The sequence below is a fragment of the Nilaparvata lugens genome, chromosome 5 (genome assembly GCF_014356525.2).
Source record: "Nilaparvata lugens isolate BPH chromosome 5, ASM1435652v1, whole genome shotgun sequence".
In the NCBI taxonomy this organism is placed as follows: domain Eukaryota; kingdom Metazoa; phylum Arthropoda; class Insecta; order Hemiptera; family Delphacidae; genus Nilaparvata; species Nilaparvata lugens.
The window spans coordinates 21,215,970-21,235,835 of record NC_052508.1 but is presented as its reverse complement, the minus strand read 5'-3'; the positions used below and the strand labels follow the sequence as shown (position 1 = coordinate 21,235,835).

General features: G+C 32.9%; 1 protein-coding gene across 4 annotated transcripts in view; it reads right to left on the bottom strand.

Annotated features, from left to right (window-relative positions):
* The window catches only part of LOC111046050, a 53,231-nt gene extending 47,169 nt beyond the window's left edge, over positions 1-6,062 (bottom strand). For all 4 annotated transcript variants that reach the window (XR_005571274.1, XR_005571276.1, XR_005571273.1 and 1 more), the window contains exon 1: positions 5,820-6,062. Coding sequence is in view for 1 of the 4 variants with exons in the window: in XM_022331538.2 (XP_022187230.2) it covers positions 5,820-5,822 (3 nt within the window). In the remaining 3 variants the exon portion in view is untranslated. The remainder of the gene's footprint in view (positions 1-5,819) is intronic.
* Positions 6,063-19,866: the final 13,804 nt, after the last annotated feature.

Sequence of the window (19,866 nt, the reverse complement as noted above, 5' to 3'; positions counted from 1 at the left end):
CTTAAATTCATAGATAGTGAGGGGCTTGTTAAATGGAACAAGGAAAAGAGAAGTGGACCTGATGATATAAGTTATGAGTGACACTGAAGAAGTTCTGAATATTTTAGAAACAGAAAATGAAACAGATGTAATCGACGATTATTTGAACTATCATTTTCTCGAGTACAGAAATAAAGATGCTGAGTGTTTCAATATTATGTCTATGAATATACGTAGTTTGAATGCTAATTTCGATCAGTTCATTTGCTGCCTCAATGAATTGAAAACTGATATTCACATTATAATATTAACGGAGACCTGGTTGACTGCAGATATGCCGTTCATTTTCAGCATTCCTGGATATACGGCAATAAATAAGTTCACTAAACAGAATAAATGTGATGGATTATGCATGTACATAAAAGATTGTATAAGATTCAATGAAGTTTCACTCGATATTACTGATGCTAATGTAGTTAGTGCTGACCTAAGAATTGATGATTTTATTGTGAAGGTGATTGGGGTTTATAGATCACCAAGTAATCAAAATATTGATAATTTTCTTAATAGTCTGAGTAATGAAATCAGTAATATTCCTAATGGAATAAATGTATGTGTGGCGGGAGACATGAATATAAATACACATTCAACTAGTGTTCCTGTTCAAGATTATCTGCATATTTTCAATAGTAATGGCTATAAGTCTTACATAACTGGTGATACCAGAGTAACAACCACAACAAATTCTTGCATTGACCACATTTTTTATAAAAATTCAGGCAACCATCCTATGTCCATTAAAGGAGCAATATTTAGGACAACCATAACTGACCACTACGCGGTTGTACTGAACTTGGTGAAGGTTCCTATCAATAAGAATAATAGAAAAGTATTGATAAACACATTAACTAGAACCAACTATCATGCACTATTGGAACGCATAAGGAATGAAGATTGGGAAGAAATCTATACCGTGAATGGAAGCATTGACACTATTATGAATAAATTTGTCGATCGTTTGACCAGTCTCATCAACCAATGCAGAAAGGTAAAAGAGATACCTAACAGACTTCGTCCCCTGAAGCCCTGGATATCTGAAGGCATCATAAGATCAATAATCACGCGGGACAAAATGCATTCTAGACTCAGAAGAGATCCTAATAACAATATATCAAAGAATGAATATAAAGTTTATCGTAATGGTTTGAATAAGATCATAAATCATGCAAAGGAAGTCTACTATAAAGGGAAAATTGAAAATTGTAATAACAACAGCATGAAGTTGTGGAAGTGCATAAACGAAGTTATAGGTGAGGACAGTATCAACGACAAGAGTACTGAACTTGATGCTCAATCCCTCAACAATTATTTCACAAATGTGGGTAAATTACAAGCTCAAACTATCAATAGGGATATTTTCCTGAGCACCTCAAGTCAGCCAAAATAAAACCTCTATTCAAACAAGGTGACCCGACTAATCCCTGTAATTATAGACCAATTAGTCTTATCAGCAACCTTGCTAAAATAATGGAGAAACTTATAAAGTCAAGAGTTGTTTCTTTCTTGAATCTTAACAAAATAATCAACAAGAACCAATTCGGTTTCCAAAATGGTAAAAGTACATCTGACGCTCTAATAAAATTCGTCAATACTTTATCTGATAAAATAAACTCCAATAAGAAAACTATTGCAGTCTTCCTGGATATACGCAAAGCTTTTGATACAATACCTCATAATACTTTGTTCAATAAACTGGAGTCCTATGGTTTCAGAGGAGTCTCGCTTAAATTGTTCAAAAGCTATCTGAGTAATAGAACCCAGTCCCTAACCATAAATGATCAATCTAGTGTAACTAACTTAACTTCTTATGGTCTTCCTCAAGGTACTGTACTTTCTCCCATCCTTTTCATACTCTATGTAAATGACTTTTTAAATTTAAGACTTCTAAACTCAACTGTGATATCCTTTGCAGATGATACTGCAGCTATTTTTCACGGTAATTCATGGAATGAAGTTCATACCATAGCTGAAAATAATATGCTTTTAATCAAGAAGTGGTTAGATAAGAATACCTTGAGTTTAAATATTGAAAAAACGAATTACATAACTTTCTCTGCAAATAGAGTAGGACAGCCCAACGAGAATCAAGATTTGAGACTCCATTCTCAGTGCAATTTAAACTTGGGTAATTGTGATTGTCCCACCATTAAAAAAGTCAATAATACTAAGTACTTGGGAATCATAATTGATGAAAACCTTAAATGGGATGTTCATATTAAATACATATGTAGAAAAATTAGATATTTATCTTTTAAATTTTACCAAGTTAACAGAATTCTTAATAAGAACCACCTGAAAATGATGTATCATGCTCTAGTCAAGTCAATTCTGCAGTATGGCATAGTTGTTTGGGGAGGCTGTTTCAACTGTCATATTGCTGAATTATTTGTAGCACAAAAACTGATAATTAAAACTATATTAAGCAAACCCAGGCTCTATCCAACGGATATGGTTTTTAGTGATTTTGAGGTCATGACTATACGTCAATTATACATAAAAACCGTAATTGAGTACTTGATAAAATATAGATCCGATTTTCCTCTCACAATAAACTCTACACTTAATTATTATAATCTAAGGGCCACTGCTAACAAATATGTAACCTATAACACTAATATTGAATGTATAAGGAGGCAGTTAATTTACATAGGTACTAAAATAATAAACCTCATTCCAAATCACTTTCTCATGGACAATAAGATCAGCGGAAAAATTAAACTGGATATAAAAAACTGGACATACAGTAATTTCTTCTTCCATTTAGATATATGACTCGAGATTTCTGCTCCAGCATTGTTTTTTCATTTTTCAGTGGACTCGCTTACCTTTATTTTGAGTACCTATTCCTCTGTTTTCTTCCTTCCCCCCATTTCTCCCTTACATTTTTCCCTCATTACTTCTCTTCTCTTCTTTGCCGGCCTATTACATGGGAAACCATAGTTGGCTAGGTATCTTCCTCTCTTTTTTTCTCTTCTCCAACACACCCAACCACAAAGCCCATGGTTTTTTATATTTGTAACATTTTATTGTGTTTTATTTGTTTCAAATTCTTTGTAATTTTGTTTTGTCTTGTTATGTGTGTTTTTAATAATAATAAATTGAATTGAATTGAATTGATTTATAATAGACATTTATTTTGCCCTTAGACTGGCGTACATTCTTCTTGGTTTTCGGTTGTTTGTCTCTTTTCAATTGCTTTGAGATTGTCAGTGAGTGGACGGACTGAGTTATTTTCAATTATGTGTCCCAAATATTTAATTGAACTCCTTGCAAAGTTACATTTTTCCAATTTCAGCTTGAACCCTTCTTTATAAACCGCATCAAGTACGAGGTTTATATGTTTCAAGTGTTCCTCAAATGTCTTTGAAAATATTAAAATATCATCAATGTAGCAAGTACAAAAATCAGTCAACTTATTTTTTTGTAAAGTGTTACCCAATATTCTTTGAAAAATTGCAGGCGCGGTCTTCAAACCAAATGGTATCCGTAACCATTGATAATGGCCTTCGTGGGTCACAAATGCAGTTTTCATTCTGTATCAATTTGAACTTTTTTATTGCATCCAATCCAAGAAGTAAGTCATAAGAGAAATTATTGTTCTTCACAACATATACATCTAATATTTCTTCGATTTTATTGATTTTCATTGGAATTTTGGCCCGGCGATTTGTAAAATTCACACCACTAATAGTTCGAAAAAGGTTATGGTCGTTCATAAGTTTTGTTTTCAGCTCATCAACAATTTTCTGATTTATTAGAGTGATATTTGAGCCACTGTCATAAACCCCTTTTACAATCTTCTTTTTATCAACTAGTACATTAACTGTAATCAATGGAATGAACTTACACGCCGGCTTATTCAGTTTTTTGAGTTATCAACATCGAGTGTATTTTCCTCACAGGTTGTGAAATTCACTGTTTTATTTTTATTCCTACAGATCTCTGCAGGATGAAAGCGATTTGGTTTTCCCAAGGCTGTACATACAGAACAAGGAGTCTTCTTTCTTCTTATCTCTTCCATCTTGGTTGAGTCTTTTTTCTGGCTATTTATATGACTATGTCCGTTTGAGTTTGTGAATGAATCATATTTTTGAATCTCATTCATCAGATCTTCTGTGGTCTCGATATTTTCCTTATCTAATCTATTCTGAATATGAACTGGTAGTCCCACAACAATATGTGAGATTCTAGATTCATCTGTCATAGTTCTCTCACATTCAAACAATAATCGTTCCTTCTTCAAAGCATAATCAAGCATAGATCCAAAATTTTCAATGTATTTGAATGAATATGCATATCTCACATTTGACCAGCCTTTATTAGAAAAAGTTTGGAGAAATGTTTTTGACCACAAATTCCAATTTTTCAATCCTAATTTATATTTGTTGGAAGTATACCAATCTTCAGAACTCCCTTCTAAAAATAGTCTTAAACATGTTATTTTTTCTTCATCGTTGTGGATATTGTAACGGATACATTCTTTCTCAAAATCTTCCAGCCATAATTTTGCATTTTGTCCAATTTTCTCAGAGAATTTTTCCAAAACAAACTTCCTATCAATATCAATTAAAAATTCACTCTTACCTTTTTTCGGCATGTTGAACAAAAAAATCGATTTATAATGATCTTACTTCGCACATATTACTTAAAATGAATAATTGACGAAAGATTTTCATTTACTTTGGAAAATCGATTTTAATATCAATTATAATATAAATCTCAATAAATCTTAAACTGTACAAATATGAACATTCAATGATTCTCTCATCAGCTCTGCTGTTAGTTTGATAAACAACATTAGTAAATTATTAACAAGTCATATGGTTCATATGATTAGAAAGAAGAAGCGTGAATGTAGAGCAACCAGCTTCTTACATATGTATTTTGGAGCACAAAATTCGGATCTGAAAGTTGCTGACAAGCCAGAGGGCGATTTGCCTCACCCCTTCATCTCAATTTTTCATTTTATTTTGAAAACTTTGAGATCTTTGAATAAAGCAATCTACACAAAATTAAAGACAATAGAATTTCCAAAAAAATTGCGTTCGATCTACAATTTCTGGTTTTAGAGATACAAATTTTCAATAAAGAAGTAGGCTACTTTTAAAGATTTTTTGAAAATTCTGAAAACTCACTACTTTTACTGTACATATATAACGTATACAATTTGGAGTGAAAAAGTGATGATGAAAAATCACATACTATGTGAAATAACAATTAGGCTGATTCTGAAAGGATTCCTCAGAAATTAAAAAATCAAGTAAAGGGAAAAGGAGGAATACTAGTTGAAATTGAAAACCATGTCCCAGCCAAAATTCATTTTTTTATTGACTAACTTTTATTGATAACTTTTAAGGCCTTCCTAACGGATCAAACCAATATTTTGAAATCATACTTTATACAATTGTTTTACTAGACTAGAAACACCCATTGCACTTACTTTCAAGATTACCTAGTGGGGAGGCGCTTATAAGGACACCTAAAGGATCAAAATTTTGAGAAATAATGATAGTTATTGTTGACACAATGATCAAATCTTCTTGTACTACAGCTCATTTTGTCTTCTCAGGTTCTCAGTTCGTCAAGGCGGTTCATAATAAAGTATCAAAAAGGTGTGAACAAAAGATGGAAACCGTTCCATGACACTATTATTCAATAATTCAATATTTCAACAAAATATCGATGTATTCATTTTACTTGCCAATAATAATGTAAGTGGTAAAATTAATAAAGTTGGTGGCACAGTAATATAAGAAACATAATTTATTGAGTTCACTTACCATTTTGGAGGGAACATCAAATCTTCATGTAATGTATACAAACTGAAACTCTCTTGTATTATTCAAATAAGCAAAAATCTAAGATTTCCAAGGAAAGAACTTGAAAATTCTGTTGGCAAATTACTTTCTGAATAGATCAATATTCAAAAGTTTCTGAAGCAAACTTAGCTGAGTACGAAAACGCAAATTATTATGAACTGAAAATTTATGATTCAACCACTTCAACAATCAACATTACAATAACAGTTAGCAGTTTACCAACTGCAAACTTTGAATTTTCTACACAGAAATGCAATTAATTGAAATTGAATAATAAACATAACATTCAAAAGTGAACTAAAGCAGATCAAACATTTATTTCAAATTTTTATGAAACGTTATATCATGATCAATATTTGAAGCAAAATAAAGTAAAATGATAAGAGTCATTCTTAGTGTACCTTGTCTGAGATCATCAATTTTAAAAAAGTTAATTCTACGTTATGTGTGTTGATCAAGAAATAATGTTTTTGAAATTATGTTTACATACAGAGCTACAGCTGAGCGTCCTGCCAACCGGAAAAGTTATTTCATGGTGAAAAAAAAATTATACTATTGTTCATGGTATAATGAGAGTATTGTACCTGCCCTGTGAGATAGAAATTACAATGGAATTATTACGAGATTATAGGGCGAAACTTAGATGACACAATTTATTGATAGTTTCAAAGGTCGGTTATCAAAGCAGCAGTAATCATGCTATTTTGCCCCTGCTTTTCCGATAAAATAGATTAAAACTGATTTGAATCAAAACATATTGACTGGTATTTGAGTAGATTCCTTGTTTCATTTTTTCTCACTAAGAAAAACCTCCAATGACTATTGGGGCTTTATCACTGATTCACGGTTTTACTGAGCTTGGTCAAGAAATTTGGAGTCGCCGAAGTTCCGCCAGCCTTGAAAACCACCACTCACAAAAAAAATGTCAGTTTTTACGGACGCCCCAAAGTGGAATAGTGGAAGACAAACTGGGTCTATCATTTACATCTATCATTTTTTGGCAGCACTGAACCTGAATTCCTGTTTGTTTATAGTAACATGAAAAAGGGTGATAGGTAAATAGGCCTATCAAAAGTGTTCATTATTATTATTTTAAGTGATCTTCTTATATTGGGGAATTCCATGATATTTGAGGAATCAAATTTATGAAAACATAATGTTAAATATCATATTTTTCGTCAAATCTCCTTCTAGTACATTAGAAAGATGTAATTGTATTGAAAACAGAACTAAGATATTCATAGGCTATGTGTTCAGATCAGAAAAGGTAGTAAATTTGCGTTTCCTATGTTATGGGTTAGTTATAATATTATCGATGATGATGATGGTGCTAGAGATGAAGAGTAAATTACATTGCCACACTTATGTGATTGTTCTTTCACATGATGTGTGATTTTTTCAATCATTGCTAGGAAAATATACAAGTTGTATAGGGTGGAAGTTGTAGGATTGAATAATTTTAAAAACGAGAAAAATTTCCCTTTTTTTAAATCTGTAGCTCCAGAACCAAAAATGGTAGAATCCTGTGCAACCACTCAATTTATTTAATCTTATTATCTTTAATTTCTTAGAGTATGCTTTCTCTCGAAAAACTTGAGGCTCTCGAGATTAATGGCAAAATTGGAAAAGTCCGAAATTTTGGGAGGTTTTGGGGGTGAAGCCGCCCTCTGGCATGTCAGCTTATTTCAGATTTGAATTCAGCGACCCAAAATACGTATAGAACTGTCGAGAAAAATTCTTTTGGGGCTGTTTCCTTAAAAACAACTATTTGACTGGACTAGAGGTTATGTTACAAGTTTCGATCAGTGAACTCTATACTAACTGTTAGTATACTAACTAACTGTTAGTATAGAGTTCAGTGGTTTCGATTTGGACATAAAGAGGTTACGGTGTGTTTTCATGCATTGGCGAATCAGTTGCAGTTCCACTGAATGCCAGTCACAGCTCAGTAGCAGCTATCACAGTGAACGGAACTGTTCTAACAAATACGTTATCAGCGCATGCGCATACTCCACTATTCTGGAGGAGCATTTCTACACAAACCACTCTGCACAGAGAAGAGATCAGAGGGAACATTCTTACCGACTATTGTTTCGCCTAATGTGTAGTATCACTTATACCGGTAGAAAGCGCTTGTATACGTAAATGACGATTTCTGTCTGAGCTGAGTTAGTACTGTAGAAGGGGGACGTAGTGGGGAGTCATTGGCATCCTACACTTCCCTCTCCAACAAACCAGTTCACACCACTCTCTCCCCCCAGCAAAACAACTGCTGACAGCATTTGTGGCTTGAGGCATGTATGTCATTGTTTTGCTAATAGTACATAGACTGGACATTCATTTTTCTTATTCTAATCACTTGCTACTCTCAACTCTCCAGATCGCATGAACGCTGCTTCTCCAGTGACAAAGAGGATTAATTTTTATTTCTAATCAACAAGAACTAGAAAACAATAAGTGAATGAGTGGCCAGATTTTGTAACTTTATTACATTATGTACTTCAATTCAATAATTGAAAAAATTTAAATCAATCTAATTTAATCCACAATATTGCGATTTTGAACTTAAAAATTGAGAAAGAGCATGGAATAATTTTAATCATCACATGTTCTTGAGGTGCTGTGTAATGCAGCATTATATTTCTCTATTATTGTTCTAAAATTATTTTAATAAATGATGTCAAAACTGCTCATTAACAATAATATTGTTTCAGTTACTTTTTTTCATTGAATAGCCAAAGATTGTTAACCTTAATAATATTATTTTAGTTGCTTCTTGTTTTCATTGAATAGCCAATGGTTGTCAACCTTTTTCATGGACTGTACCCATAGTGGAAAGTTCTAATTTTGCATATGAGCTAAATGCTGTTAGGCTAGCTGTCTAGCGGGAGATTGGGGAAGAGGGAGTAATTTGAAAATTCAATGAATTTCTCTCATTATAAACTTATAAGAGCCACTATCTTCTTAGCATTCAGTAAAATAACATCCAGTTTCATTGTATATTATAAGGAGGAAATTGATTGATACTCTTTAAAAAGATTTACCTACCCCTGTTATTATGTATGTGTATTTTTGTCGTAAATGTATTTCCTTTGCTTGATATAATACAAAATTATAAGTAGAGCAATAAAGAGCAAAACTAAAATCGTAAATCGATTTTGAAATAATCTTCATGACCTTTTAGAAGAAACTTTGTGGCTGAATCTGCTAATCAATTCCGACCATGTTGATAAACTTGAAACACAAAAAATGCTGTTGATTTTATCATTTTTATTCATAGTTCACTTGGACGCACGGTACGATTCAATCACTTGAAAATATCAAGAGATTGAAGATATTCTCCTCATATTCACGATCTCGGTATTTCTAAGATGGAAAACAGTAGTTGAAGATAAATATTTATGGTAACTGAGCTCCTATAGAATAAAATTTAGAACCAATCATGAGTTTCTATGATGTATGATCCTCGTTTAAGAGACTCTTGATTAACAGTGGAATTGCGAAAAAATGGTAAAACTTCAATCGTCACTTTTTCAATCGGTTGTAACTTTCTAATGGTATTGAAATCGAAAGTATTGTTGATTGGAGTGAGAAGAGGAGGAAATTCCTCACATCCTTGACTAGATTTTGATTTTATATCTGTATTATTTCATAAGATATGCAGCATTGAATAAATAAATTGTCGTTATTCTGTGTATGGAATATGGGTTGAAGTACAATGTACACTCAACAAAAAATTTCCCATTTCTCTTAGGAACTTGACTCATGATATATGATTTCCAACTACCTTGACAAGCCAAAAAGAAAGAGCGTACGGGAAGATCCGAAAATTGTATCAAAAGTTATGAATGAAATTTCGATCCTTGAGGTGTCCTGAAAATCTTTGAGATAGAGCGTTCTCAGATTGTAGAGCACAAAATTACGCCTAGTAGGATGTTGAATTATACATTTTTGAATTGTGACAATCGGAAGATATTGTTGATTGAATAGGTACTATAGGATTTATCAAAATTGATTTTCCATGAAATTCTACTCGTTTTGTAAAAACTGTAGGATAGAACTGATTGAAGTTATAGAGGTCTGAATGATTCCATTTTATTCTGAATTTTATATACAGTAAAAAAGGAGAGAGAGGATTTTTTTGTCCAATGACTGGATTTGATTGTAATAGCTCAGAACTGGAGAATGAACCAGACATATTAGGTATTTGGGCCACTCTGTACAAGGAAATTTTGCATGCGAAAATTGGTTCTGGACTTCTTTTATGCATACAAACCCTAAAAAATGGGGTTATAGGGTTTATAGGTTTTTGGTTTGGCCAAAGACCGTCAAGTCAGAAGGAAGCTTTTCCATCAAGGGCCAAGCGTAGTGATAGAGTATGTGCATATTTTTTGTAAATATTGTTGTTCACTGATGTTTTTCACTTAGTTTTATCTTTATATTTTCATATTTCAAATAAGTGATTTAATACTTCATATTTATCGTGATATAGGTATTACAGTATGTTTTTTCACCTTACAAATCGTACCAGATAGAATAGAACATTCATGATTGTGTGCGGCTGTGTGGGCGTTATGCTCATGCATGTTGATGTTACAGATTTTTGTGTTGAAAAATTAGAGTTGGGTAGCTTAGGGGGTTAGGTTTTTGTTTGGAATTGCAATATGCTGGAATGGGTTGGAGACCAGATTGAGGTATGTTTATTGAATGAGCGAAGCGAATTCTATGTTTCAAGTCAATCAGCGTTCGTCTATTTGTAAGATTTTTTATCTTTCCAATCGTGCTTCTAAGCTCAAAAGTGTAGAGAACTTCTATTTCTCAGCGTTCTCCACCGATCCTATTGCATATAATTATCATCATAAATCCAATTTGTATGTGTGTTTGTGTGTGAATAGGCAGACGTGTATGAGTATAAATGTTAGTGAGTGTAGCGAGTTCTACTGTTCTCCGAACTAATAGTTATGAAACATTTCATAACCATATAAAGTAGAATACCCGTTTCCTGATTTTATGATACAATGGTAATTAAAAGATTTACTGTTATCTTCATGGTTTATAAATAGTTTTCCAAACGAAAATTGTATAATAAAGTGATTGACCATGTCACCTCAATTTAATTAATTGATTATAAATAATTGATTAATAATTAGTAAATTAGGTGTGAATTAATTAATTAATTAATAATTTAATTATTGAGCACCTCCGCTCTGTAATTGGCGCTTGTGCGAGTGTGCAGGACAAGTTTGTAGGATAACTGCAGTGAACCATGATAACACGATTACAAACGCATCCACCCCTAGTAGGCCTAGACAATAAAATACCTGGACAAAGTTTGGGACCCTAGAACAGTCTGGTAGGGCTTCATCTCCATCTTCTCCAACAAAAATTCTTAGCACATGGAATTAGGGATATTTTATTTTTTTCAATTATATCACCTTCTGCTTCTCATACTGAGTCTAAAAGAATTATTTTATCCACCTAATACGAAATTTAGTTTTATATTGTTTATCATATTGTATGTTGATATTCCAATACGCTCTCAACTGCAATGTCAAATAATGAGCTGTCTTTGTTTAAAATGAATGAATTGCCTTTCGTGACAGCTATTCTTTGTAAACTACCTTTGAACAGTTGCTCTAGTGAGCCAGGGTGTCAATTTGTAGATTGTAGATTCCAACCAGTTTGACACACGCACAACTGCCAACGCCCTTCTTGCAGAAAGGTGTTGCTGAAGCCTACGTGAACAATAGTATTTCAAAACATTGTTATTCGAGGAGCTTTTCACGAGTAATTGTCAATAAGGGCCTGTCTATTATAAACTGTAGGATGTTGAACAAACTAATATACAGTTGAACCTCTCTATAACAAACCTCCACCTAACGAAATCCTCTACACAACGAATTTTTACCTGGTCCCATGACATTTTGGAGTTTTGGCTGCTTATTTACCTCTATTTAACGAATTTCGGACCTCTCAACAACAAAGTTTTTTCTTGACTTCAACATACAAAGTGTAGTGTGTATAGGAAGCAGACGGTCATTTTCAAGGAATTCTTTAGTTTCAGCAGAAAGGTCAATAGACTAAAAATAATGGCAATTCAGGTAGGAAGAAGATAGGGTGGTAGACAGTCAATAGAGGGTGAAACACATGTCGGAAATTGAATTCCAAGAGCTTGTCATTATTGTAGACCAGGCAGGTGAACGACTGGACTTTCCCATTCTTGCTTTTGTCACACATTCACAATTCTTCGAACTGACTATGATGATGATGATGATGATGACTGTGACGAACCTGAGGAGAAGAATCCGTCAGATCATGAAGTTCTAGAGGCTTTCAAAATTATCAGGCAAGGATTAAAACTGAAAAATAGTGTACCAGACATGTCCGACTGTTTGAATAGATGTGAGTCGTTTATTGAACATGATGTTTTATTCAAATGCAAAATTCAACCGATATTACTCACTTTTTCAAATATAAAACAAAAAAAATAGGAAATTTGAGTTATTATAGTATTTATAGTGTAGTTATTGACAAAATAACCATATTTTGCGTTCCATCTAAATAGTAGTGTAAAAAGTTGAAAAATATTGCTACAGAGTATGTACTTTGATTAAGATCTACTAATAGTACAAATCAAGCTTTCTGGAAATAAATTGGTGAGTTTACTTATTAGATTCTACAAATATTAAAAAACATGTTTTTTCAACAGCATAAATTTTTAATTTTTTATATTAATATTGGCCTAATAGGTACCCTACCTACGTTCGCGATGATATGTTTTATGTACCATATTCATTTATTTACTGCTGTGATACGATATTATAAGATCTATAGGATCGTGGCAGTTTTCTTGACAGAACCTCTCAATAACGAATACCTCTAAGCAGCGAATTTTTTCTCGGGATAATCGACTTCGTTATACAGAGGTTCGACTGTATTTTCATTTTCATAGTATTGCTTTTCGTAACATTAAAGGACTGATGAATTTCGAAGTATTTTCTATTCTGGTTGTGAATATAGATGTTATTATGGAATGTTGAATATTATTGTTTAACTTTGGGCTCATATATTCTATTGGTATTCAGGATAAATTAAGCTTGGTAAATATATTTTGTTCATTTATAGTGGTTTTGTATAGAATAATATTATTGAACTAGCGTGAGTTTTAACTTTTGACTTACTGAAGGACAAACACAAAGTCGTTGTCCATCTGTTTGTATGTTCTACAATAACTTTAGAAAGAATTGATCAATCTTCTCAAATTATGAACATGTATTCTCCGAACCCTTTTACAGGTCAAGTTTGTTGGACAACAAATTGACTCACTCTTTTGTCCTTTTTCAGGATATAAAAATAACATTGAAAGTGCATGTGATGATAAAACAGCTGTAATATTTATAATCTGTTATCTCTGTTACTAAGACACATATTTAATGTCGAATAAAGCTCGTGTTGAGTCCAATTCTATTACAATTTATTCGACATTAAATATATAAAATAAATGGGTCTGAAAAGAAAAACGAGTAAACGTCAAGATTTAGTCAGTGAAGGAGAAAACGATTCGCAAAACCAAATGCTTGGAAAAATACTGAAACCAACAGTTTTATCGATTGACCAAGATTCAGATGAAGCACCGAAAACGTGGAGACATTGGAAGGTAACATTTTTAAACTTCTTAAAAAACAGTTCAATCCCGAAAAAGGATGAATTGAATGTTTTGATCAATTATGTGTCACCGAATATTTTTGAAAGTATTTGCAATTGTATATCATTTGAAGAAGCTATAACAACTCTTGAAGAAAGCTTTATAAAACCTCAAAATGTAGTACATGCACGTTACTGCTTATCTAAAGCAAAACAAACCCATGGAGAATCAATTGATCAATTCTATAATAAACTAAAACGGCTAAGTTTACCATGTAACTTTCAAGCAGTCACGGCTGACGATAACAAAAGTGAATATATCCGAGACGCGTTCATCTCCGGATTAGAATCATCGAAAATCAGACAACATCTTTTCGAAATGAAATCGCTAACTTTGCAAGACGCTATCTCACAAGCACGAATGTTAGAGAATGCTGAAAACATTGCTAAAGAATACGAAACCAGTTCAGAATATGTTAACACAGTCCTAGCAAACGAGAATAAAAATACCGAGAAAACGACTTTAGTCCATAATTCTTACCAAAAGAAGATTCAATGCAGATTTTGTGGCTATAATAATCATACTGATAATAGCCAATGCCCAGCAAAAGGACAACCATGCCTAACTTGTAATCGAATAGGCCATTTTTCAAAAGTATGCAGAGCACGAAACAATAAAAAAAACCAAATGGTATCTGCCACAGTAATTTCAGCAGCAAATACCAGCACTGACCTCTCAAAATGTCTTGTTCCTATACGTGTTAATGGAATAGATACATTGGCACTATTAGACACTGGGAGCACAGCAAGTTTTATAGATAAGAAACTAGTAGTACAATCGAAGATGAAAACTATGCCATATTCCAATTTGATTACATTTGCTTCAAGTGCCTGCAACACTAAAACAACTGAGTGCGCTTTGAGTGAAATATATTTCCAGAACGAAGAATATAATGATTTTCCTTTGATCGTATTGAACAAATGTTGCGCTAGTGTAATTTTGGGACACGATTTTCTAAAGAACTTTTCATCCATCACTTTTGATTTCGGTGGATCTAAAGCAGCACTACAACTGAATGAAGACAATGACGCAAGAAGGCCTACTTATGAAGTGTGCTCTAGCCCAAGCTACAGTAGAACCTGTCTCATTGTTTCGTGATCTTCAACCGGACTGTCGGCCTATAATAACTAAATCGAGACGACATTCAGAAGAGGATTACTTGTTTATGATGAATGAAGTCAAACGGCTTAAAGATGCTGATATTATAGAAAATAGTCATTCTTCTTGGAGAGCTCAAGCATTTGTTACTTCAAGAGAGAACCAAAAGAAACGTATGGTGATTGACTATTCACAGACCATCAACAAATTCACGAATTTGGATGCCTATCCACTACCACTAATGGAAGAATTAGTCAATAAGGTAGCGCAATATAAAATATTCTCATCTATTGACCTGAAATCTGCCTATCACCAGATACCAATCTTGCCTGAGGAAAGGCATTTCACCGCATTTGAAGTTGGACACAAACTGTATCAATTCAAAAGAATTCCGTTCAGAGTCACGAATGGAGTAGCTGCTTTCCAGAAAGTGATTGATCAAATCATAGAACAAGAAAATTTGACATCATGTTATGCCTATTTAGATGATATTATTGTATGCGGAAGGACCCAAGAAGAACATGATGAAAATTTTGAAAATTTCTGGAGAGCAACAGAAAAATATGGCCTCACGATTAATGAAGAAAAGTGTAAAATATCTATGGAGAATTTAACCTTTCTGGGATTCGAAATTGGTCAGGGTATGATTAAGCCCGATCCAGATCGATTGAAACCACTCCTTGACTTACCAGCTCCAAAAAATCAGAAAGAATTGAAGCGTGTCCTTGGAATGCTTGCACACTACTCCAAATGGATAAAAGAATTTTCAAAAAAGATCCATCCACTTGTGCATAATACTCACTTCCCGTTGAATGAAGAATGCAGAAATATATTTGAATCATTAAAGAAAGAAATAGGATCTGCAGTTCTAGTGCACATTGATGAAAAAGTCCCGTTCACTTTGGAAACTGATGCCTCAGATTACGCTATTGGAGCAGTATTAACACAGAATGAGAGACCAGTGGCGTTTTTCTCAAGAACTCTTTCCACATCTGAAACTAGGCACTCTGCAGTGGAAAAAGAAGCTTATGCCATTGTGGAATCAATCAGGAAATGGCGACATTACTTACTTGGACGAGAATTTACACTTATCACAGACCAGAAATCAGTTTCATTCATGTTTAGTAATAAACAAACCAGCAAGATTAAGAATGACAAAATCCAACGATGGCGCCTTGAATTGTCAGAATATAAGTTCAATATAATTTATAGAGTTGGAAAAGAGAATATACCAGCAGATACACTATCAAGAGTCTGTGCCACTGTTGGATGCCATACAGATATAAAGAAACTGATAAAAATTCATGAGGACCTGTGTCATCAAGGAGTTACTCGACTCCATCATTAGACCAAAACAAAGAACTTACCATATTCAATAGATGATGTAAAAGAAGTATGTTCCAAATGTATTACATGTTCTGAAATGAAACCACGCTATGCCAAAGGAACTGGCCGCCTCATCAAAGCAACTCGACCATTTGAACGTCTTAATATGGATTTCAAAGGCCCACTACAATCAAGTTCAAGGAACAAGTATATTTTAGTTCTTATAGACGAATATTCCAGATTCCCATTTGCCTTCCCCTGTCCTGACATGACTACTAATACAGTAATAAAACACCTTACATCACTATTCTCTCTTTTTGGTGTACCGTCTTACATACATTCCGATAGAGGAACATCGTTTATGTCATCAGCTTTGAAAAATTTCCTACTATCAAAAGGAATTGCCAGCAGCAGAACATCACCCTATAATCCAGCCAGTAATGGGCAAGTCGAACGGTACAATGGAGTTATATGGAAAAGTGTGATGCTAGCCCTAAAATCGAGAGGTTTGAACAACAGTCACTGGGAAGAACAACAGTCATCTTATGGTTGAAGAAGATAAAAAAAAACTCAAAACAAGAATCGCAAGTTGAAAAAGTTGAATTAATCGAGAGTAACCCTGAATATGCGTTTGTTCGCCACAACGACGGCAGAGAATCGACAGTCTCACTTCGCCAGCTCGCCCCATACCCCACGAGTGCCGATTGATATTAAGGGGGGAAGATTGTGATGATAAAACAGCTGTAATATTTATAATCTGTTATCTCTGTTACTAAGACACATATTTAATGTCGAATAAAGCTCGTGTTGAGTCCAATTCTATTACAATGCATTAGAAAAAAATTGTTATGATCTATCATTTGGTCAGCTGAAGAATTCTTTGCATGCAATTACTACAGTTTTTCCATTCATTCATTCATTTGTAACATCATCTGAGGTTATTTGGGAGCAAAGTTAGTAGACTGTCTACTAACATTGATTTGGGAGCTATCACGCACACTGACATAATATGATTTTAGCTGGTTCATTATACTTTACAACTTTTGTATCAACAAAATGATATGGGTTGATATAATTATCAATTTGCGGTTTTGGCTATTTATTTTCTCTTGGAACTATGTATCGAAATCATGTATCAAACATTTAAAAAAATCTTTGAGTGTCAAAGATGTTGAAGCGTGTCACGTTATTTTTTATATTTAAATAACGATTAGCCTCCTGCTTGGCATCAGTCAGTAGAGCATGAAATATTTTAATATAATTATAAAAATTAGGTCGTGGTTTTTAATAGGATACAGTCTCATAAAAATCTTTATAGGCCCAGATATAAGCTTCCACTATAATTCTGATAATTCATTAAAAAAAAAAAATATAAAAAAATATATATATATATATATATATATAATATATATATATATATATATATATATGGTACTTATCCTATAGTATTGAGGAATTAAAATAAATTGCACACCATAAACAATTTGATACATATATTAACAAATATTGCAAAAATAGATCAGGGCAAAAAATATAAAGAGTGATAAAAAATATATAATATAAAAATAGAGCAATAATCGAAATCAGTAAAATATCACAGGCTAAATACTATTCTCTAAATTTATAGCACGAAACGTTACCATGTGCTTTTATTTTATAATCATATGCATCCTTTTGCATGTAGCTGCGATATTAGCTTGCTAATACTTGTCGACTTGGACAATTCCATTAAAAATAGATTCCTTGAGATCAGCTTGATAAATTGACAACCAATAATCCAAATATATATATATTAAATTCTATGGTCTCTAATAGATTTCTTTGCAATGAATATATATTTTATCTCAGGGTGCAAGATTTGGCACCTGACGGAATAAATAGAGCCATTCATCTAGTGAATCAGAGCTACAACAAACTATCGCAAATTATATTGCAAAAATTAAAGATCATATGAATATGTATTACTGGCCTAGATTTTATACTTCTTTGTTTTATAGAATTTCTGAAATGTACTGACTCATTGCTCCTCTAATAAAATACTTTAAATACTATATTTACTTGCGCAAGTATTTTTTACTAAATTCTTAATTTATAAGAAGACCCTTTCGACAAGCTAGCTTTGATTATTATGTATTTTCGAAGCACTGAGGGCGCCCTGTCACTATTTCAATATTTCTCACTCACGTGTCGAAATTTTCTTATGCGCTGCTGATGTCGATCCAACTCCTGGTGGTCCTGGACTATGGTAGCCGGAGTCGTCTTTTCCAAGGGGTTAAAAAATTATTTGAAATGAAAGTGACTTTTGCTTTATAAGAGCATCACAAAGTCCATTAAGAAATTTAATAATTCAAACTAACTTTAAATTTACAAGTTATAGCAAGGTATTATGCTCTATAATATTTAGGGACCTCTCATGGTGGCATTTGGCAGGCGAGTGTTGGTTCTCCTTTCTCAATTTTACAATTCTCGTTTCCGACTTTCAAATTTACATAAAATTTGAATATCCTAGTCCTCCGCCATTCAAGGTTCAAATAGACCATACTGAAATATTAAATTATTACTTATGTTGTATGTTTAATAATTTCTTTGCCTTCGGGCCATATCCATAACATAGACTATACAACAATTTTATATAAATCCCAATCATTTGTAGAAATATATATAAATATTTTTGAATTGGCATACTATTGCCACCTATCAATTGCCATTATGTGATTGGTGCAAGGCAAATTGTTTCAGTATTCATGCGCTTGGTAACCTCCTATTTCCTGGATACATTTAATTATTTTTATTAGGTTTTTTAAATATGCCCTCTACATGCTAGTTAATTTTCTATACATTACTATTTGTTTCATGCATCATAATAGTTAGTCACGTGACCTTTTGGTTCCTCAAAATGCATACCGTTTTGCCGCAATAGATTTCTGCCAAGGTGTTTGGTCAGATTCTATGTTGCATGGCTCGGTCGATCGTTAGGTCGCCGATCACTAAATGTTTATGCCTAACCTCAACCTTCAATATTTTATATAATATTATATATTAGCAAAAATTATTCCAATTCCTCTTAGGCTGTTGTACAGTTTAGCCAGGACAAGCTGATGTTATCTAATCTTTATGTTATCTCTTTGGCGATATTAGCCAGTTACTTTACTCAGACCTATAAATATTTTAGCTAGGGATTCTTATTTATCTATCCAAATTTCAATATGTTACATGCAACAGAGTAATATTTTTAGAGTAATTTTTCATTTCAAATAACATTCCCAATGGAAACTGCTGTCAAATTATTATTGTAGGAGAAATATTTAGCAGCTTTAGTAATTTTCATAAACTCTGTATAATCAAAAGTTGAGGGTTTCAAAGATTACAATGCAAAACAGTTCTTGAGCGAGTTCTCTGAACCACGGGGGTCACAAGTTCATACAGATAGAAAAAAGATAAATTCTTTTAACCGTATATTATCATAATATGCTAGAATAGTATCAGTAGTTATTAGTAATTTTTCATATAGTGATAGCTAATAGTGGGTTATAGTAATTGCAAAAATAATAGACTATTTATTATTTGATATAGCCTATTACTAAATAAGTTTCATAGAATGTGTAAATTATTTATTATGCAGATTTTTATAGAATTTGCATTCATCAATTCCATTGAATTGTCATTCTGGGATATACCGTATTATGTCACACACTGTCAACAAATTTATTACTTTATATTTCTTTTCTATAAAATATATTATTGAAAGGAAATAAATTATGGAGGTTTCTGTTTTCTTCGTGATCTATTCATTATTTGAGTCTATGAATTTTGTACTCAGAAATAAATATGGCTGTCTAGCAAGTAGTCAAATAGAAAAAGCATGAAATATTTTTTTCA